Source organism: Epinephelus moara, chromosome 4, assembly GCF_006386435.1.
Source record: "Epinephelus moara isolate mb chromosome 4, YSFRI_EMoa_1.0, whole genome shotgun sequence".
Classification (NCBI taxonomy): Eukaryota; Metazoa; Chordata; class Actinopteri; order Perciformes; family Serranidae; genus Epinephelus; species Epinephelus moara.
The window spans coordinates 44,904,564-44,928,472 of record NC_065509.1 but is presented as its reverse complement, the minus strand read 5'-3'; the positions used below and the strand labels follow the sequence as shown (position 1 = coordinate 44,928,472).

General features: G+C 43.8%; 1 protein-coding gene across 3 annotated transcripts in view; it reads right to left on the bottom strand.

Moving 5' to 3' along the window:
• glra1 (glycine receptor, alpha 1) overlaps positions 1-23,909 on the bottom strand; it is a 129,361-nt gene that overhangs the window by 73,398 nt on the left and 32,054 nt on the right. For all 3 annotated transcript variants that reach the window (XM_050042548.1, XM_050042549.1, XM_050042546.1), the window contains exon 2: positions 5,816-5,883. In XM_050042548.1, coding sequence (XP_049898505.1) covers positions 5,816-5,883 — 68 coding nt within the window. The remainder of the gene's footprint in view (positions 1-5,815; positions 5,884-23,909) is intronic.

Sequence of the window (23,909 nt, the reverse complement as noted above, 5' to 3'; positions counted from 1 at the left end):
CTCAGACAACATGGCGCTGAGAGACAGAGACGCTGTGTGGCCTCAGCACCTCCTGCGGCAGCAGCCGACGATGTCAAATCAATTCACAACAGCAAACGTCTTTTGCTGCTTTAACAAGCGCCGATGAAATTAAACCTGCTCTGTCAAAGCTGCAGAGTGATGCAAGAGTTTTACATAAAAATCACCCGTCGACTCAAAATACATCTCACAGAGGAGCTGCTCCTCTACAGTCTGACAGTCTGACCAACAGGGACGGCTTCTATCATCCAACAACAGGAAGTGATGGATCAAACTGGAAACAAGACGATGTGCAGCCATTACACACCATCATCATCCTCACTGTGACCACGTCACATGTCCACGTTTGGTCATGGACTTTCCACGTCCACATATGACGTCCAAGGTACCCTGGGTGTGCTGGTTTTTGACGTTCTGGGACGCCTTGTCAACTTCAGCCTGTTACATGCATTGTCTGTTTTCAAAATACACTTCTGTTTTCACAGGAAATGTACAGTTTGCATACAGTCTCTTTCAAAATAAAAGCACTATGTCGCCACAACACCACCAACTGATGTTTTTTTCCTTTAACAACACACACATGGTTACGTTGAGCCGACACAAACACGTGGTTACGTTGAGCCGACACAAACACGTGGTTACATTTAGCCAACACACACACGTGGTTACATTTAGCCAACACACACACGTGGTTGCGTTTAGCCAACATACACACACACGTGGTTACATTTAGCCAACACACACACGTGGTTACATTTAGCCAACACACACACGTGGATACATTTAGCCAACACACACACGTGGATACATTTAGCCAACACACACACACACGTGGATACGTTTAGCCAACATACACACACGTGTTTACATTTAGCCAACACACACACGTGGTTACATTTAGCCAACACACACACGTGGTTACGTTTAGCCAACACACACATTTCCCCTTTCACACTTAACTGTCCTGTCCATTAAAGGCAAAAAATGCCCAAAAAAATATCTTTAAAAAAAAAAAAAAAAGAACTGCCAACCTTGTTTACTCAACTCACTAATGTTTCTCTCCTCATGAGATGAGCTCAAACGGCAATCAGGGTGACAGACACTCACCGATGACCCAACACTGACACACAGCCGACCTCTCCCTTGGTGTATCAGGGCCTTTAAAGGTATGTGTAACTATGGGAGGGGCCTGCTTACAGTTACTGAGAAAAAGAATATGTAATTTAACTACATTTCCAATCAGAATTTTGGTGACGACCACTGAGGAGTTACATCTGAATATATTCTTTTCAGTGTAGAGTCAGATTCAGTTGCTCTGCATCTTTTCACTGTGCACGAACGATTCTTTTGGCAGAAACTATTTCCAAGGACAATTCAAACAGTGATGGATGGAGAGGAGAGAATAACTTCTAGCAGCACAGTGTAAAGTCTGTTCATACAGGAAGTGAATGAGCCATCAGATAACTGTGTGTGTGAGGTGATTCAGGTTTCTGTGTGTGAAGGATAAAGAGTGTGTGAAAGGGATAACACTAATTTTCACATATAGTGAAGCACAATATGGATCCCTCCAACCTCTCTGTTACATGTCTCATATCAGCCAAGGTATTACAAAACAAAAGCTTTTATATTCAGGATTCTGCAGATCCTCAAAAGTCTTAAAATACATTGATTTTATAAATCTAAAATTAAAGTCTTAACTGGTGTTAAAATGTCTTTAATCAATGTGACTAAAGTCTTTAAAATGCAGAGACATCGTGGGGAGGAGGATGTTATGGATCTTTGTCTTTTTATTCTTATGCTGCATTTTAAAATCTCTAAATAATTTGGAACATTGATTTTTTAAAGTAAATAATTTACCAGATGTCTGACACAGATCAGGAGAGTGGGACCAACACGTGCTGTGTGTTAGTCAGCCGTCACTGTGACCTGGACCACATGAACGAGTGTTAGATTTCACAGCGTGACTGAAACGGTGCGAGGCGATGCAAACGAGACTCAACGTACTTTATGCAAAATGTTTTTAAACTGGTCATGATGGTGATAGTGGCAGTGGACTCCCACATGCAGCAAAAACACCAGATAAACTCACCAACATAAGTCAGTTCTGTTCGGCCCTGCTCTGCTCTGCTCTGCTCTGTGTGACCAGTCAGGTTTTATCTCATTGTCCCTAATCCTAAATAACTGATGTTGGTACATGTTTTTATTTTCTTCTATCTGGGTTACTGTAAATACATTTTAATTCAGTGTGACATTAATAAAGTCTTAAATCTTCCTGAAGCAGCAGATATCACTGATATTACTCCTACATAAAAACATTCTGCAGAAGAAGAGAATTATTCATTGAATTCAGTCAAAAGCAGATTTCTTTTTTTATAATCCCACAAGCAAAATGAGAAACCTATCAGTCAGCAAGTGTTTCTGAAGCTGTGTTCTCGTCTACATGTTTTATGTTACAGTGAACATTTGGAGAAATTGTCCCCGACATGAAATACGTTCATTCTCTATTTTGATTCTGTTCGGCACCCTGACACCAGATTCATATTCAAATTACAACAAAATAAAAAAAATATTTTGTTAGTGAAGTGTAAAGTGTCTGTGGGGGTGGCGCTAAGTGTGTGGGGGCGGGGCTGAGTGTGACTGTCACACATGACAGCATTCAGGAGGAAAACAGATTATTAATTGAATTCAGCAGGAAGCAGAGAATTTTATTTTTTATAGGCCTACTATGAAAGCAAGAAGCAAATTAATTCAGGACATTTTTAGGTGAAGTTCAAATTAAAAATGTCAATAATAAATATGTGCAGTGTGATCTGGTTACAGGATTATCTAAACAGATTTAAGATGGATGACTTTTACAATTTAATATTTGTAACATCCTCCTTTTTCTTTTTATTGGTGTTTAATATCTTTGTTAACAGTCTCTAAATAATAGATGTCCTGGTGGAGCCACATGTGATGTGTGTGTTTTACAGAGCGAAGCAGAATCTGGTGATCAAACGTTTGCACTTCCAGTGTGTGTGTGTGTGTGTGTGTGTTTAACACAGAGATACACACACTTAGTGAGGCTAGTGTGAGTGTGTGTGATCTCCAAAGGAGAGGAAATAAGGAAGGAAGGAAACGAGTGAAAGAGTGGGATGACTGGGTTGTGTGTGTGTGTGTGTGTGTGTGTGTGTGTGTGTGTGTGTGTGTGTCTGTGTGTGTTAGAGAGAAAGAGAAAGAGTGTGAGTGAGCATGCGAGCGGCGAGAGCGTTGCTGAAACAGGAATAAAGCCGTGTACCGCCGGGACTTCAACACGCACTGCACCATTCTACCGACTCCATCTATCACTGTGCTCCGGCCCCAGCAGCACTCTGTGTGTGTGTGTGTGTGTGTGTGTGTGTGTGTGTGTTGTAGCCCAAGCTTAAAGCGAGAGCTGCACACAGCAACAAGCTACAGCCTCGACGGCGTCCTCGGCCTGCGGCTCGCTCCCTGCAGCCTCTGCAGATTTAAAGTGGGTTTTCTGGCTTTATCAAAAATTGATAATGTAACTGTTTTGTTTCTGTATGTGATCCACTCTGTGACTGATCCACTCTGTGTGTGATCCACTCTGTGTGTGATCCACTCTGTGTGTGATCCACTCTGTGACTGATCCACTCTGTGTGTGATCCACTCTGTGAGTGATCCACTCTGTGACTGATCCACTCTGTGACTGATCCACTCTGTGTGTGATCCACTCTGTGTGTGATCCACTCTGTGACTGATCCACTCTGTGTGTGATCCACTCTGTGTGTGATCCACTCTGTGACTGATCCACTCTGTGTGTGATCCACTCTGTGTGTGATCCACTCTGTGACTGATCCACTCTGTGTGTGATCCACTCTGTGACTGATCCACTCTGTGTGTGATCCACTCTGTGTGTGATCCACTCTGTGACTGAACCACTCTGTGTGTGATCCACTCTGTGTGCCTCCCTCCTCTTCCTCAGTCTTCCTCCATCTGTGTGTCTCCTCCCTCCTCTTCCTCACTCTTCCTCCATCTGTGTGTCTCCTCCCTCCTCTTCCTCACTCTTCCTCCATCTGTCTGTCTCCTCCCTCCTCTTCCTCACTCTTCCTCCATCTGTGTGTCTCCTCCCTCCTCTTCCTCACTCTTCCTCCATCTGTCTATCTCCTCCCTCCTCTTCCTCACTCTTCCTCCATCTGTCTGTCTCCTCCCTCCTCCTCAGCTATCACCAGGATCGATTTGTTCTCTGCAGGAGGGAAAATCTGGAATTTGTTCTGCATGACGACGATCTGCAGCAGGCAGCACTTTCTGTGCAGCCATGTGTGTGTGTGTGTGTGTGTGTGTGTGAGAGAGAGAGTGTGTGTTACTCCCCCTTCATCTCTACACGTGCTTTTGTTTCTGCCCTCCTCTTTCTCACCTCCTTTTCTTGTCTTTTATTCCTCCCTTCTCCATCTTTTTTATCACTTTCTACTGTTCTTCCAAATTTCCCTCCAAACACCTGACACCGTCTGTCTTCCTTCCTTCCTTCCTTCCTTCCTTCCTTCCTTCCTTCCACAGTAACCTACAGTGTGTGTGTGTGTGTGTGTGTTGATGGTGACAAAGGAACATGTGACAAAAAGAAAGATTTCTGTGTCATTAAGGATGAATCAGAAGCTGAGAGCTGAATCAATACGTCGTGTCTGACACACGTTGGTCCCAAAGGTTCAAACTCTAAATCGTCCGCTCCGTCTTCCTGGACTCATTTACTGAAGGACAGAAACTGTCTGAGTCGAGCACTGACGGAGAATTTAAGTCGTTTTAAAGAATCAAGACAACAGCCGAGCGCTCCTCAAATTATTTTAGAAAGTTGTTCATAGTTTATGTATTTAACTGTTTTATATTGCATGCAACTGGATGTTGCTCATCTGTGTTTAGTGTTGTACCCATGTTTGTGCCGCCATCTTGAAAAAGACATTTTAAACCTCAATGAGACTTTTACCTGCTTCAATAACGGAGACATGTATCGCCAGTCCTGATGGCAGGTACGTTTTTATACTTTAACGTGTGAAGGAGCAGCGCGTGGTCGGTCGCAGCTAAGACCGACCACACGCTGCTCCTTCACACGTATGGGCGGTCGTAGCTGCGGTGCTGCAGCAGCTTCACTCAGCTGACGGCGTCCACACTTCTGGTGGATGAAAACATGATTCATGTGTTTTATGGAGGTCAGAGAGGCGACTGTGTCCACTGTGTCCTGTTTTAGTGACATTCATGGATGCTGAGATCACCTCTGCTGTCACACACACACACACACACACACACACACACACACACACACACACACATACACACAGTGTTATGTGCTTTGGGCCTTGTTGCTCTGTGAAGGTTGATGGTTCACTTGTATTAACACTAATGGATTTTCTGTGTAATGAATGAGTGTAAATTTCCCCCCACTGCTCCCAAACAGGCACGGCAGCAGCGCCGCCACCACCATCGCGTTGTTATGCAAATGTCCGCAGCAGTGATGCGCTCTTTCAAATGAAGTGTTGGAAATAGGAGACAAGCTCAATGAGGCGCAGGCGTTTCTAAACACTCAGAGGGCAGAAGGCTTTTAATTTTTCAAAGGAAATACAAATGAAACTTGGGATGTGCTGAATATCAGCGCTGCCATCGCCATCATCGGCGTTCTTTCAATTAATCGCATTTTTCAGGGCAAAATTACCCGAGCTGAAATGGAGCTGCGACGAGATGTGACACTTTCCATTAACTGCCCAACCATCCACACACACACACACACACACACAGGCGAAGGTGTGATACACAGAGTCAATGAACTCACCATTGTTGTCTCGGCGATGGACCCAAAACTGTTGATAAAAATGTTGCAGGTTACGTTGACTGGCGGACCTGCAGAGAGGAAGAGGAGAGGGAAACAGACGGAGACGTTAGACTTCATCACAACAACCAGCATCATCAGATCATCAGAAACAGAGACTGTAGGTTTCTGCAGGGGATCATACATGTTGATCACATGACAGGAAGTCGTGTTGGTTTGAGAATCAGTCCTGAACTTGACATCTGATAATGAGGCTAAACTGACAGTTTCATTTTAATAGTCTGACATGATGTTGGCTGTTGGCTGGGGGGGGGGGGGGCGGCAATAGTTCACGTATCGTCAGTCATGGTGTTTAAAGAAAATCTGACAATTTCAAGCTGCATTGATTTTTTTGCCACCTGGGGAAAGCAGAACAACACTGGGACATTATGACCTCATGTAGCAGTGACGGTGAACATATGAGCAAACAGTTTCCCTGATCAGACGTCCAGTTACACAGAGTGATGTTGTAGTCTCATTAGAGTTTGTCCAACTGATGGGGCGTCGGTGGCTTAGTGGTAGAGCAGGTGCCCCATGTACAAGGCTGTTGCCGCAACGGCCCGGATTCGACTCCAGCCTGTGGCCCTTTGCTGCATGTCACTCCCTCTCTCTCTCCCCCTTTCACACTTGTCTGTACTATCAAATAAAGTTAAAAATGCCCCAAAAAATATCTTAAAAAAAAAAAGAGTTTGTCCAACTGATGAGTGTCAGTCTGATATCTTTCTTTTAGCTCTGGTTGGGGCTCCACCAGCTCCACTGAAAAACAGCTGGTCTCTGTCTGTCCGCGAGGATCACTGTGGGTTCATCAGATTGTTATATTTAAAGAACCAAATCTGCAGCTGTAAGTACAACACAATGAGCTGAGAGCTTTTCATATCACACACACTCATTTGATCCGACAACAGACAGTGATTCATGCAGCTTTTACATTAATGTCTATTATATCAAACTCATCCATGCTTGCAGCCTGTTGGTGACCATTGCTCTCCTCCATAACTCTGACTGGCCTGAAAACATCTAACAATAAGCCCGACACCAGACTGATGTGAGCTGATGAACATATTTGGACATGTGGGCGTGTGGAACCAGACCATCTGAAACCCTCTCCTCTGGGCAGAGATACAGACTTCTGAAATTTTGGTCCAACAGTTAATTAAAACCACAGCGATGAACGGACCCTCACACCTTCCTGCAGGTCGGTGGTAACGGCAGGATGCTGGTTGGCATGGCTGTGCATTTCCACAACCATCAAACACTGCGCGCACAAGACAGGTGTCATTTCCTGAGTTGAGTTTGTGGCACTGAAAATGACCTATTGCAAATTTCGCACCATTTCCTGTGTCCACTGTGAGGCACTAGAGAACACACGCTAAACATGAATCATGTTGCCAGGTGTCGAGTGTTAACACGCAATGTACATTTGTCATATAAGGCTGACTTCCTGTTGTCAGTAGGTGGCGCTGTAACTGAGTCAATATTGTCACGTAGATGTCGTCAGGCCTTTACTCTTATCAAGCTTGAGTAACTTCCTGTTTCAGGGCAGCACAAAGACCAAAGTTGAGATGGTTCAGATTAACCTGCGAGGAACCTGTAACTTCCTGTTGCCAGTAGGTGGCACTATGAATGTGAGTCATGTCAGCGAGGTCACCCTTTGGTCTGTGTGACATAGTGTCTGTAAGGGTCTGCATGTCCAGAGTGCATTCCAGTTACAACTTCTTCCTGTTTCATGGTGACATTTGCCAAACAGCCGCCACGCCACGGCAACATCCCTCCATTAAACTCACAATTTTAACAACTTTTCATCAGGTCTGAAGACCGTACTGACCCACACTGAAGTCAACCTCATTAAATCTTTAGAAGGAGTCAAAGTCAGTGGCTGTAAATGGCAAAAAATGCACTGTAGATTCAAAATGGCTGACTTCCTGTTGAGTTTCGGGTACAGCTTCTAGAGAGTGAGTTTTTCCTGCGATAGCGAAGGCATGAGCCGCCCTATTCTGCATTACTCTGCCTCTGATTGACTGACCCTGATATCCTGACCCTAACTCTGACCAGTCTCAGTCCTAACACTAACACAACCAATGAAGGTAAAGAGTAGCCAATCAGAGGGAGAGGAGGCGGGTCATGCATTCGCCATTCTTGGAAGAACAACTTCACTTCCTCATAAAGACATTTTTCCATCTGGAGATGTAACATGTGCCTGAATATCAGTCATGTACGTTAGCTTTAAAGTGGGGCTTTAATTTAGGGGGCGCTAACGAGCCAAATGTGACTGAATCTCTCTGTTCTGTGTTTGGGCCTCAAATAAACGACTATAATTTAATTCTAATTGGTTCTTTGAAATCAGTTTAACCTTTTATTTCATGTGTGTGCTGACTGAACTAAAAGTGGAGTGTGTGTGTGTGTGTGTGTGTGTGTGTGCGTGTTTCAGTCCCTGTGTGTGAGTGGATATGAAAGCAGCAGAGATGAGTAAATCTGAATCAAGTTGTTGACAGACTGCAGGAAGTAAACAAAGCCAAAGAGTGTGTGCGTGTGTGTGTGTGTGTTTGTGTGTGAGGTGTGTGTGTTGTGTTTGTGTGTGAGGTGTGTGTGTGTGTGTGTGTGAGGTGTGTGAGGTGTGTGTGTGAGGTGTGTGTGTGTGTGTGTGTGTGTGTGTGTGTATGTGTGTGTGAGGTGTGTTCCAGCACCGGCTGTGAGGCCGTGCTGAATAAATGAGTCTCTGCTCTGGACTTAAACACTCCGACAGCGTCCGACTGCCCGACACAACAGCAGCCCGTTTGTTCGAGAGTGTGTGAGAAGGAAGACGTGTAAACACTTCATTACGACTTAAGAAACCAAGGAATCAATTTCACGTCGCCTGTGAGGTTTGAAAAGCGCTGTCGGTCAAACTGAAGCGATATCAATAAACACACAGCGCCATTTCAAAGGAATTCATAATGACAGAGATAGTCCCGTCTCTCTGCTGTCAGAGATGAGACGCTGCGTTCAAGGTTGTTTCACATGAAAGAGGAAGTAAATAGCATTCAGGCCTTTAGCAGCCGCGCCATCGATTCACTGCATTACCAGCTTGTACAAACACAAATGTGATTACTGGACGGCAGGAGTGGAGCTGAAGTGAGGAGCGTGGAGGACGGCCAGACGGACAGACGGCCTCTCATCTCTGTCAGTCAGTGGACAAGATATTGACTTTAAGAGCTGAATCACAGAGTAACCTCTAAACTCTTCTTTGATGATGACAGAGAGTCAGTGAACCTGCAGACTGCACAACTAACATGGACGAACACTAGTTACAGAGAGGAGCCAACACCTCTAAGATCCAAGTGGCCGTGGTTCAATCCCAAAACACACCTCCACCCAAACCCTTCTGTTTTGAGCAGACACATCTAGAGGAAGTGTAAAGGCCCTGACACATGGTAGTTGACGGTAGACTGTTGGTCAATGACGGGCCGTCGGTAAACGCCTGTGTGTCACACACCATAGGGCCTTGTTGGCCGTCCATTGGCTTTTTCAAAGCTGATTCAGCATGTTGGATTGGACTGTCAGCTGAGCTCATCGTCAGTGAGTAAAGGAGGAGCTAAAGTCCAGAGGGAGTGAGACCAAACCATCTTGTTCCATCAGGTGAGATTATGTTTCTCTTTAGCAGAAACGTTTCCTGATGGTTTGTGTTATTGTTCGCTGGTGCACGGTAAATATGCTGTGACTGTGTTGTTCATGTGCTAACTGGCTAACTAGCATCAAGACGCTCTTCCTGGTGATTTTTTTAATTAAATTTTTAATTTTAATTTTATTTACTTTATTAATCCCCGAGGGGAAATTCAATTTTTCACTGTCAATTACACACAGGTCCGAACACACACATGCACAAACAGGGCCTATACATGCACTAAGTGGAAAGATGTCAGAGTGAGGGGGCTGCCCTTGGTGAGGCGCTCCGAGCGGTTAGGGGGTTCGGTGCCTTGCTCAGGGGTGCCCAGGAGGTGAACTGGCCCCTCTCCAGCCACCAGTCCACGCTCCATATTTTTGGTCCGGACGGGGACTTGAACAGGCGACCCTCCGGTTCCCATCCCAAGTCCCTATGGACTGAGCTACTGCCACCCCATGGATACAGACAACCGCCGTCTGCTGCTGTGGAGACTTATTTCGTCTCAGCAGGAGCAGAACGGACGAGCTGATTGGACGTGAGCTGGAGTCTTTGTGGTGTGTTCAGGGGCAACTTTTTGGCTGAGACACAGCAGCGTGAGCGATGCACCAATCGGCCTTTGTGGCTACTAGTTCTATCACGGTGGTTTGGTGTGTCTGACCCTATAAACAAATAAATCAAACATACAAGCTTCATCATGGTGGAGGTACGTCTGTAAATCACTGGTACAAAAACTACAAAATCAGGACAGACTTTATTCCAGTTTACCTGTGCAGGATGTCCCTGTTTGCTTTGCACCTCCTGCAGTTTGAACACAGATCATCTGGTGTCTCTGGAGTCCACTTAGTTTTCTCAAAGTAAATCTGTGAGAACTTCTACCTGCCATCAAACTAAGATCCGAACATGAACCTCCTTCAAGGTTGAGTTTGTGATCAGGGTACCAGACTTCCAGGCTACAGCCCGACTCAGCTGGTGCTGACATGGACTTTTTTTCTGTTTGCTGAACTTTAAACTGAAGATGGAATCTAAAGTTAACGAAACACTTTTCAGACATCTTTTTATGAAATAAGTGGAGTGGTTTTAGAATCCTTGAAGCTGTCTCCACCTGTTGACGTCTCTTTCAAAAACACTGCTCTTTTTGCTTCGACCTTGTTCACAAAACCTCTCTGAATATCTGAGTGTTATTTCTCCTCAGGTAGGAGCGCTGCTCTGAATGTTAACGAGGCCGAGCTGAAGCGTGGCACCAATAAAAACACTCAATCCATTTCTATGTAAACTAATATCCACTTAATCCACAGTGTGCATAGATCAGTGAACCTCCAGTCCATAAAAACACATGAACACAGTGTTTCTGTTCACACTCAGTGTTTCCAGGCTCAGCCTCAGTCTAATGAGTCACTGCTATACGCTCCTGTACAAACACAACTCTAGTAATGTATTATTATTATTACTATCTGCTGTTTGTGTGTGAAATAATCACGTCTCACTGCATTCAAACTTTGACTAAACTCCTGTAATGTGATTACTGTAATCTCATTACATTTATTCTTCATCAAAGCCTGAGTGTCTTTAACACTGGGCTGGATTACCATCACATTCTCATACACCGTCAAGTTAAGGTCAAACACACACACACACACACACACACACACACACACACACACACACACACACACACACACAGAGGTTGTGTTTAATGTCCCAAGATAAATTCAGTGTCTAATTCTGTTGGCCGGCGGCGAGCTGCGAATGAAGGAAGGGGTCTGGATTATTTTGATGGCCAATTACTCTCCCTGAGCTGCGAATGAAGGAAGGGGTCTGGATTATTTTGATGGCCAATTACTCTCCCTGTCACAGTCGGGGAGTGCTGGAGGCCACTGGGGAGGAATATCATCTGAGAGTCATTCATACACACACACACACACACACACACACACACACACACACTCACAAGCACGCAACTGTGGTTAAGCCGTAGAGTAGAATCATAAGGTTGAAGATGCACGGTTAAGAGGGGAGAAATCATTACAGCTAGCCGGAGGCGGGCGCCTCCTACGTGACTTACATGTACAGCATCTAATTAGAACAAACAATAGATTACTCACAGGACTGCGTGAGGAAGGGGAGGAGGGAGACGGAGGAAAAATAAAAACTTACACATATTAAATCAACCAGGTTTGTTTCCAGAGCAACAAAAGACACAGGCTGCAGATGACATGAGACTGTAGTTATAGACAGACAGCTGAATGAGGTGTCAGGTACCTCACGGGTGAACAATAACTGATGCTTCAACCATGGAGGTCAGTAAAGTCTGACACCACTGAGCCTCTCTCACACTATCAGAAATAAAGGTGCCATCGTCTCTAGCTCGTCACCAAAGGAGAAAGCTTTGTGATTATGGCAGAACTTCAACCTGTGAAAGGTTCCACCCAGAACCCTCTCTCACCACTTTTATTTTCCATGAACCAGTTCTGTTCAGGACTCTTGGATCTTTGGTGCTATCAACTGAACCAGTTTGGATCAGAACCATTGTGATCAAGGGTGAGTCCTCAACGGAGGGCGTGGCACAACGGAAGTAAACAATAAAAGCAAAGTCATGATCACACTGATCACCTGCAAACGTTTGTTCTGCTGTTACAGACATTATGTTTTAAGAACAGCTGTTAATGAGACAACTGCACAAGGTCTGACATTTCTCACTTCACTTCTTCTGCCTGTCGTCACTTCAGATGAAGGAAAACCTGCTGTTGTTTGTTTGACTCTCAACAGTTCAACATTAGATGCAGGAACCAGAACAGAAGCAGTTCCATGTTGGTGGAAAAGCAACATAAGAGAGGATCTATGGAGATCTTTTCTAAGGTGTAATGGTTCCAACCAGAACCCTCTGCTGACGTTTCATCCAGCACATTTCCACCTTCTGTGGGTGCCAATAACCCATCCAGGTGGTGCTACCAAGAACCCTTTTATATCACAAGGGTTTCATCTAGAACACATTCAAACGAGCCCAAAAAGCAGTGACTGACTACATTACCCAGAGATCTCTCTTCCACTGATCATGGTTTGAGTTTAACAGGTGAAGCTGAGGCTGATGGAGCCACGTCCAGCAGCTCTGGGCTTCAAGAAGCTCCTACAGGTTCACAACTATGTTTTTAGGGGTGGAGATTTGTGAAATCAGGACAGCCTTCACTGTCTCAGTCATGCAGCCAAGTCAGGAACCTAATTAGACCTGAATATGAATGCCGGGTGCTGGGTAGCCATCAGAAGTTACTGTACGACATGAAATGATGATAAAGTTATTAAATACGGTGGAAGGAGAGCAGCGTGAACTGATTAAATGGATTCCAGATACATTACATCTAAAATACCATTTGTGGTTTTCCAAACAAACTCATTGTTCCCATTTCCTGTAGTTTATTAGATTACCGCTGCGCTCCTAACAAACCTCCGTTCTCTCCACAGAGAGCTGAGAAACCCATTTCCAGGTGCACTGCTATTTGTAAGCTTCATTATTTTTAGGTTTAGATTCTTTAAAAAGCAGCAGATAAAAGTGTTTGCAGTGAAACTTATTGTGTTTCCTGCTGCAGCACCACGATAAACCTGCTGCAGAAAGTGATGAGGAAACTGTGGAGAAACAGCTTAGCTGATTATTCAGCGAGGTCCCTCTGAGATTTGAAACAACAAAGGTGCCAGATTAATTTGTGGGAACAAATTACTAGTTTGAAAAATGACATTCATGTGCATGAATGATCAAAATATCAAAACAGTTTGTGTGCCAGGAGCCGCACAGACCAGAGGATTCAGAGGATCTTATCCAGCAGCATATTGCTTCCCTCCCTGCTGCAGAGACACGTCTCCTGTTACTGCCTGAAACTATATTTCCTCATGATTACAACAACCACATCATGTGAAGCCACCAACCCAGCCGCCAGACAAAACTGTACGCACTGTACATCTCTTGACACATTGTACCTGCACTTTATTATGTGGACATGTTGACAGTATGTTTGAACAAGGCTTAAACACATTTTGGAGTCAGAGTCTGAAACCTTCATTTTAAAAAAGCTCCTCTCATGACACCAGTTACATATTGAGCTCATTTTTCTGAACAACTCTAAAGTTCCCAATATTTGGCGGCACAAGAGCTGAGACAAACTAAAGGCACGTGAAGATAGATGAAGCTTCCTGGTGTATAACGCTGGCAGCTGGACCACCTGACTGTATGGGCCTGATGTCTACAGGCTGCACAGAGCCAACGAGCAGCAGCTCAGAGACGTCTGAGTGCATCAGAGGGTTTATCCATAAACCAGCTGGTATTACATTATCACTCTGTTTTTCCTCCAAATGGCTTTTCAGGCCTTACTCAAGTCCTCTGACACATTTCCTCTGCATCCTGGCTTTGTTCAAAATCCCTCCTTCAAAGTCCTCTCGCTCCGCGGCAGGAGGGAGGCGAGTGCAGGGAAATCATAATTTGTCTTCTTTTGACGTCCCTCGCAGCGCGTGATGCAAAAAAACTGAGGAGGAGGAGGAGGGGAAGCTAATACCCCCCAAAAAACCTCCTCCTCCTGCTTCTCTGCCTCCTCTCTGCCACAGCAGCTCATGTAATAAGCATCCAGAGCAGGAGGGAAGGATGGAAGGAGAGGAGGAGAGGAGGAGACACTTTGCTTTATAGCTCTCCAATAAAGACAGAAGACGGGGGCGCAGCAGAAAAAGACAGAGAGGAGGAAGGAGCCACAGCTCATTAACTGTCATGGAGGACGGACAGGCAGCGTGACTCACAGGCTACTGTAGCTGCACACTTAGAGCTGCCTCGTTCTGCCTGTGTGTGTGTGTGTGTGTGTGTGTGCGTGTGTGCGTCACATGTGACAAACACACACACACACACACACACACACACTGGATGACACAGTGCATCCTCCAGCCTCCTGTATGAAATGAAGGAATGCTGAAGTGAAACCTTCCTGTTATGAAGCATGTTCAGTTTTTCTCTCCACTTTATTTCTTTATCATTTACCACATGAATTTAATTTAAAACAAAATATAATTCATGATGTGACACGACAACTGGAGTGCTGTCAGGAGCAGGATCAGTACAGCATAGTATCATGATATTATATTGTATCATCACACTGTGCCAATTATCCATTTTTTATCATAAAAAAATGAAATGTATTTTTGCACATAGTGAAGACTGGTTTGTGCCCCATTGGGATCCTTCAGGAGGAACACCCACAGCAACCTCTGATCATTTCTCTGTATAGGCCTGTCGCAATATACGATAAGTCAGTTAATTGCACGGTAAATTAAAAGGGAGACAGTAACTTTTTTCCGGCCGCGATTAATTGTCATATTCATGTGCGTTTGTTTTCCTCGTCTCTCTCCACCAAAGAGACTGGACGACAAGAGCGTTCACTGCCGTGCATCGTTCACTGCCGTGCATCGTCTGGCAGCCAGGTGAGTTGGTTCATTAGTGTAATGAATGGAGGGAAAGAGCGTAAGAGAAAGCCAGGGAACTTGTCCCTAAACCAAACACCACGGCCCCTGTGTGGGAGTGTTTTGGATTTAAACCAAATGACAGAGGGCAGCCCAGTAATTAGGACGAGCCGGTGTGCCGGCTTTGTTCTAAAACCATCTCAACAAAAAGAGCAAATACGATCAACTTAACTGCACACCTGAGAGTGAGAGACTGACAGACTATTGTTTGTATTTATTTATTTATTTAGATATTTTTACGTGTTATTTGGGATATTTAATTTAATTAAATATTCTTGCTAACTAAATGTTTATTTCTCTTTGAAAGGGTGTACCTGCATCATTATGCCTTTATTATCATTATATAAGTTAAATAAAAAAATAAAAAATGGTCTAAAAACAGCAAAATTACAACAATAATAAAAATGGTCTTAAAAGCACAATATTACGCAATATTATCACTTATCACAATAATTTCTGACGCAATTAATCGCCCAGCAAAATTTGTTCTGGTGACAGGCCTACCTCTGCATATTTGTAATGTTTTAGGACAGATCTGAAAAACTGTGAACTTTAAACACTCTAAACACTGACAAATACAAATTATACTTCAGGTAGCTGACTGATATATTATTATATATATTCATATATATAATAATATAATCAGCTGCATTTTACTGAAGTGATGAACAGACTGAAAACTTTGTCTTATCAGATAAAACTTTTCTGTTGAGGACATAAATAACATTATTTTTAGTCTCAATACTCAGCATATCGCAACATATTCAAAATATTATTGTATCATGTCTTCAGTATCACGATAATATTGTATCTGGTGATTCACACTGCTAACAGAGGCTGAGACACAGAAACGACAGAGAGCAACAGGCCGACTGATGATGTCATGTTTCTGGAGGTCATCTTCAAATAAGAGTGTTTAAGTTTAATTTTGTTATTTTATAATAAATAAACGATATATTTTTTTGCCTTTATTTGACTGACAGTTTTTCTGATCACTGAGAAAACGCTAAAGTAAAAAACAGCAGCTTCACTTTGGACATTTTCTCACAGCTGTTAGCTGTGAGGTTAGCTTCATGGAGTCTTGTAGATTAGCTCGCTGTGTTTTACACTTATTGAATACTGCACACACACACACACACACACACACACACACACACACACACACACACACACACACACACAGGATAAAGTGACAAACACAAACAGTAGATACATTAAATCTAAACACACAGTGTACAAACACACCGAGGGCAAATGAGCAAACACACTCCATAAACAAACACACACACACACACACACACACACACACACAGTTATACACAGTGAAAAAACAGACATGCACACACACACTGTAGTGATAGATGTGCAGGTGCATCAGGGCGTGTCTCGAGCACACACACATTAACCTAAAGGACACACACACATGGAGCTGACACGCTGCACCGCACACACACACTAAACACATATTAACACTCATTAACATACAGCTTTGCACACACACACACACACTGCACGCCTCATTGATTCTTAACCTTTATAGCTGATAACATTTAAATATTCTGGACACACACACACACACACACACACACACACACACACACACACACACACACACACACACACACACACACACACTCCTCCTCTGCATGCAGCCAGAGTTGTCCCTGCTGAGCCACCATAGGTTGGGTCAACACTGCCTGGATGACTGTGAACTGTGACTGTGTGACGAAGCTTCACATGGTCTCACATATATTTGATCAATTATTGATTGTGAGATACATTTCCTGTGTAGCAGCCCGTCTGCATGAGAACTGAGGAGCTCATGTCACTGAGTATACTTTAAATCAACATGTATTCGATCTGTTTTCCTATAAAAGTTGAAGAATACAAAATGTTTATTGTGTTAAATCAGCTCAGTTTGAATGAAAACATTCTTCAAACTGTTGATTTACTGATTTAATTTCACTGTGCAAAGAAAGGGTTTTAAATGAAGTGTTGCTCCTTCGTGTTGGAGACGACTGAAGCTGCTGTGTGAACAACAATAGTTTAATATACAAACATTGGTTTTATAATTATGTCTTATTAAAGGATTGTGTTGAAACTGCTTCCATGTCAGGCTGAAATAATTACACATGTACCTGTGAGATCCTGGAGGACGGACATCGAATGTTTACTGCAGTATGAAAGACAAAGGTGAAGTATATTTAGAGGAACACTGTAAAATCAGGAGCTCCCTGCTCTCTGCCATCGATTCACCACACGAGTCCTCCGTAGAACCTTTTAGTTTTTAGAGCGTCTTGTTTGCTGGTCATCATCATCTGCTCATTTTTCACCCTGAAGCTGAAGTGACAGAGAGGAGAGCGTTGGTGGTTGTGCAGGAAGTAGATAGGTCTAAATAGAGATGCTATGAAGATGACAGGCTGATAAACCTGCCAGGGAAGTGCCTGTAATTGCTTTTTTAATGATTAATAGTTGGGCGGACTTCCTGCCCCTCCTCTCTGCAGACTTGGAGCTTTTTTCCGGCGTCAACTCAACATCTCGTCCTCGTTGTGATTTTTAAACCGACAGTGGAGGCGGCGGCGAGCTGCCAGCTGAGGACGCGAGGTGTGGACTCCAGACATGAGCCTCGGGGACGGTTTTATTTCCTCTGTATCAACCCTACTTTAAATTGAGTTTTAGCATTGCAGATACACATGGCAACTTGGCATGTTTTTGGCTGCGTGTCCCGTCACTGCTCCAAGATGAAGCTTTGTGTTCCCATCGGAGCTGGTCTCATTACAAATGTATCCACTCATGGCACTGGAAGGCGTTTTGGATTAAAGCACCCACTAAACAGCAGGTTACGCCTCGTCCACCAAACGCCATATGTTGGGACGATACAGCAGGTGCAGAGAGACCGCAGGAAGCATCGCTGCTGCCAACCGAGAGGTGAATCTCATATTCAGCAATGCCCAGTTTATACTCCAAGACACTATGTGGAGTAAACAAACCCAAAAAGACATTTTCCCTCCACTTCAGCTAGCGTAGCAACAAGCCTGTGACACTGTTTGCACATTCACTTGGACAAATAAGAAGCCGTCACAGCATCACGTCCAATTCAGCTAACAAACACGCCGTCTCCACTAGAACCACACTAGAACCACACCAGCGGAAGTGGAATTAAATTGGAGGAGTGATGCATCCTGTCCTCACAGGATGCATCACTCCTCCAATTTAATTCCACTTCCTGTTTATTCTCAACAACCAAGACTGTATTCTTCATCTTCATCTTCATCAGCAGGAAGCAGCCTGATGTTTGTATCCTGCATCACAATGTTTCAAAGTCTTTGCCCTTTAACTTCAGAGACGTTCACGTCAGAAGAGTCAATGAAGACACAGCGCAGTCACCACTGCACCTGCAAACCATTACTATGTTATACTTGAACACTGTCAGAGCCATTTCCAGCAAGTGCTTCTAGTTTCCTATTGTTTTTGGAGTCACTTTAATGCACCGCCCGACCTGCCATCTCGAGAACCAGTCATTAAACATAGGTATGCTGATGTGAGGGTGGAGCATGGAAGACGCCTCAGGGTTACAGTCTTTAACCGCTGAGTGTCTGATTACTTTATTTTTTGATGAAGTCATTTAATACCCCACTGATCTGAACTTTGTTTTTTGTAAAGGTCTGTTTATTTAACTGGGGATTTTTATTTTTGTTTTTAATGCAACAGTCAAGACGATCTGTTCATAGCATCATCCTGGAAATCAATCAACCCTTAAACCAACTGAAGTTTAAACCGAAGACAGTGAGTTGATCATATCTCCCATCATGGCGTCTGTGGGTTGCTACTTTTGAACTTTTTTGGAAGCTGCAATATACATTATTATGTAGCACATGCATTTTGATAACATTGTGGTTAACGTGGTTAGTTTTAGGCACAAAAACCACTGGGTTTTGGTTTGGAAGAGATCATGCTTTGCCTTCAAATACATAGTTTGAGTGGCACAGTCTCCACTGGAAACACTGAAATGTCTCGTTAAAAACAACTGCTCTTCATGGAGCTATAACGGCTGGAAACAAAGCGACTGGTGGCTAAAACACAAACACAGCTGGTGACTAAAGAGCCGCTGGAAATGCAACAATGACTCATTAAAAACTGTCAGTTTAGTCTGTTGGTGTTTGGCAAATGTCTCTCCAGGTGTCACACCATCCACCATCCGCTCCACCTCCCTGTGACAGAGTCAGCTCAGATACTACGTCACTTCAGACACGCTGAGATGAAATGTGTGTATGTGACGTATTCGTAGTCTGAGGATAATCTTTATTTTGTTGCACAAGTGAAAACTTGTGTCAACATCCTCTGTCTGTCCCTGTCAGAGTTGTGCTTCTGCCAATAGACGTATTATTGACCATGTGACTTGAGTGCACAGCAGCACACAGACACATCAGCTGTGTTTGCTTTCCAGTTGAGTCCTTGGCTCACAAACATTGTCTTCTTGCCTCCTCACTAACCTCCAGTGAGGCTCAGAGGTCTTATCAGCATCAGTGCGGGACTCCCAGCAGCCGTCCTCCAGCCTCTGGTGGTGGCTTGATCCCCATCTGCCAACAGTGACTCAGCCAACAATAGCCTGACTTCCTCACGAACAGAGCTGCTCTGCATGGCTGCAGCACTGAGAGCTGGAAGCAGTCACAGCTCACTTCATGCTGAGGACGGAGGCGTCGGAGCTGTGCGTGTCTGAGGAGCAGATTTAAGTTTTGATGAGCTCAGGAAGTCAAACTGCCAGATGTTGTTGGAGGAACATGTTCAATCCAGAAATGCTGTCAGACAGGAGCGTTTTGGACTCTTTGAATATCGTCACAGTTTGAACAGGAGCAAGGATTACTGAGCGCACGTCTGTCAAACAAATATCTGTCACAGCACTTCATATCTCTAATAAGAAAAACACAATCAGATATCTTATCTCTTATCTATCTCTTCATTTTTTTAAATGCTAATTTTGATAATGTGATGCTTTGAAGAATTAATATCTGAATTCTTCATAAAGCTTTGGGCTGATGAGACTTTTTAAAAAACCTTTGGAGAAACCATAAAACACAAATCAAGGCAGTTTACGGTCGTTATTTTCTATCTGCAGTGTTTTTTAATTGAGTGTCTGAGGACAGAGGAATATTGGATGTTGTAAATTCCTCTGAGGCAAACTGTGATTTGTGAAAATGGGCTTTATATTTAAAATTGAAATTATTATTTGTGTTTGAGGCATGCTGTGTAAACTGGGCTGCACTCAACAAAATGAACAAAATGCCCTCCGGTGTTTTTAAACACCTTGGAAACATTCGAGAATAGTTCAAATAACTTTTTTATTTTTCTGTCTGATCTGAGAGTCAAACGAAGAAACTATTGTGAGTGTGAATCCTGCATGACGCCAGGACTTTCATTTTGGCTGCACCTTTTATTGCAGAAGTTCATACTGTTTCCTTCCTTTGACTGTTTCCAGCTAATCTCACTAAGACAGAAATGACTGCTGCGCTGTGGAAGGCGACTCATGTATCTGGTCAATTATGACACTTTAAAAAGATTTTTCTGAAGCATTTTCGAAGCCTAGACATCAGGAGCCCGTCGGTGAATGACCTCCCTCTGACTGTCAGCTGAGCTCAGGTGAGGAGCAGAGAAGCGTCAGTGAGTAAAGGAGGAGCTAAAGTCCAGAAACCAACTTGTTCCATGAGGTCAGATTATTTTTCTCTTTAGCAGAAACATTTCCTGCACACCTCATGCTTTAACAGGAAGTAGAGGGCACAGGTGGAACATGATCAGGTCTTGGCAGGGCTGTAAACACAGGTATCTGCTCTCCTGTACTTTAACTCTTCCCTCTCCTGGCGCTCAGTTTGATCTCCTCTCAGTAACACCTCAGCGCAGCAGCAGTGAGGCTGAATTAATCCTCAGCAACAAATGGCGCTGAGCTGCACAAAGCAAAGAGAGAAGAAAAGTCGCAGGCTCCAAATGATATGAATAATACTCTGAATTACGCAGGATCGCCTCTTTTGCAATCGAGCTGCCTTCAGCAGAAAAAACTACAATGACTGTGAGATATTAAATATTTATAGGCCGTCGTCTGAGGGCTATATGGTCCGGGGAAAGCAGTTTTACTTTTTATTGAACTAATATATATTCCCCACACATGCTCATGGAAGTTGAAGAACACGGCCCATTTTACAAGCAGGCCGAGGCTGAGAGCGTCTGACAGAGAGACAGAAGAGGGTTGTTTTTCTTTTCCTATTGCTGTTTTTCCTCCATTATGTCCGGACACGACAGCTGAGGAGGTGATCATTTTCTTCTTATCCTCCATGCATAAACATCAGAGCCGAAGCGCCAGCGAGACAGAGAGGAGAAAAAAGGTTTCCCTGGGAGCTTTAAAGCGTCATAAATCTCCTGCCTCGATAGTGAAACAGTGAAATAATGAACATTTTATCAAACGCTGAGAGCTTTATATTCCTGGAAGATACTCGGCTCAACTACTAAAAAAGTTTGCTTAAGTCATAAAAGTGATTCTGCTCTCAGAAGAAAAGGCCTTCAAAGACTCGCTGGACACAAACACGGACAGAGTGTCTGTTTGCAGGTAGATTATATCAGCTGTTTGCTTTTATATGAACTTCACTGTCACTGAAACATCTGCTTCTCTAAAGGTCAAAGTGTGAGGATGCTCCTCGTGTTAACGTGCTGCTCTGACAGCCTCCACCCTTCAGTCTCTCCACCTGATGTTGAACCTGCTGCAGGGATTGTCTCCATTTAGATGCCAGAGCATCACTGAACACTGACGTTGTGTTATCAGCTCACAGTCTGCATCCTAAAGAAGTGAATGGGTGAGGTCACAGATCTATGCAGGACACATGTAGGACTGGATGTAAATATCATACTGACTGAATCAGGGTTTGGCAGAAATCTGGAAAAAAATTGGCAGATTTAAAATGGGCCTTGTTTGAGTTAGCTGCTAACTGCTATCAGCAACTTTTTCATGTCATGGCATGCCCCCCCCACATTCTATGATCGTAGCCTCTATCCAGACCGACAAGGTGTGAAACTCCCCCCAATGAAGCCAAGATCAAACTGCCTACTGCAACTTAATAAGAATACGGCCCTTGTCGGCTTTCTCGTTCCTCACAGATACAAACTGTGAAGGATGTTCTCTGACTTTGTGAAGACGCCTACGAGCAGGACCACAGGCAGAAACACAGAGAGAGTAACTTTCAGTCTTCTCACTGCTGCTGCTGTTTTATTCAGTTTTTTCCTTCTTACATTCAGACACGACAACGGAGGAGGAGATAAACATCAGGGCTGAGAAACGCCGGAGGGGAGAGGAAAGAAAACGCTCGAAAGCCGAAAAACATTAAAGTGCCGTCCGTCTCCTGACTCAACAATGAAACACTATTGAAACAAGACTTGTTTTTACCCCTCTTCTCCTCCGCGTGTCGACACAGTCTCTAAAGAAGAAGCTGTCTGCATCATCTGGTTGTTTGTTTCCTGCTTTATTCCCATGCAGATGCCGTCACTCTTCTCCTGAGCCTCATCCCTCTTCATTTACAGCGACAGCTCTCACTACTCTGCCACATATAAAAGACTATACCTGGCTCCTCCTATACAACACTAAACCCTTTGGCTTTAAAGCCAGGAGGTAAACAGTGTGGTTGATCAGTGGCGGCGAAAAACCCCCACTTCCTGTCACATTTTAATTGGAGTGTTGAGATGAGGAATAGTAGTTTCTCCCTCCGACATATTCAACCATCCATCATCGCCTCTTCATGGACTGAACTTTAGGGAAAAACTTAATATTCCTCCCCAGCCAGGGAGGGAGGAGAAATGCCATTATGATATGTTTTACTCCTCCGTCTCTCCCCTGTGAGTCTATTTCTCTCTGCTTTTCTTCCTTTCTTTCCTCGTCTCATTGTCGCTCTGCCTCTGACTTCCTCTCTCATTCCTATTCCGTCTTTCAGCCACGGGGCGTTCAAGTTTCATTATGAGATGAAATGTATTCAAAGTGGGAGGCAGGAGAGGATGGAGAGATGGACGGACGGATGGATGGATGGATGGATGGATGGGAGCCTGGTCAGAAATCACCTGAGGCTCAGTGTGTGTGTGTGTGTGTGTGTGTGTGTGTGTGTGTGTGTGCTTCTATGCATATTTACTCTAAATTGGCATTCATGCCTGCCAGCGTTTTCAGTTCCTCCGTGACGTTACGTGTGCTCTTTTTGTTTGCAGTGAGAATATTTCTCTGTGTGTGTGTGTGTGTGTGTGTGTTTCCTCTCCCACACTCCCTCTGTTTGCCTCATTTATCAAATAACTCTGAGGATATGTGAGACAGGAATTTTTTAGGAATAATTTAGCTTTTAGCCAATTCAATAACTATCTTCATGCAACACACGACAGATGGGACGTCTCTTGGAGGTATAAAGACAATGTTGGAGGCGTGGCCTCGTTCATTTCTATACAAGTTGCTCAGTTGCTATACTAGATGTTTATCAGATAGTGCTGTCGCAAAATTTAAGGAAAAGATTACTCCGTNTGAGACAGGAATTTTTTAGGAATAATTTAGCTTTTAGCCAATTCAATAACTATCTTCATGCAACACACGACAGATGGGACGTCTCTTGGAGGTATAAAGACAATGTTGGAGGCGTGGCCTCGTTCATTTCTATACAAGTTGCTCAGTTGCTATACTAGATGTTTATCAGATAGTGCTGTCGCAAAATTTAAGGAAAAGATTACTCCGTCGTTAAATTCAATACCAAGTCCCTCAGTAACAGAGGTTTCCTGTACCGACTTTGATCATTTTGTCGATAGCGCCGTAGGCTCGCTGCGAACAACACTTGACTCTGTAGCTCCTCTTAAAAAGAAGTTAAAAAAGCAAAGAAAGTTCGCTCCTTGGTATAACTCTCAAACCCGTAAGTTAAAACAAAT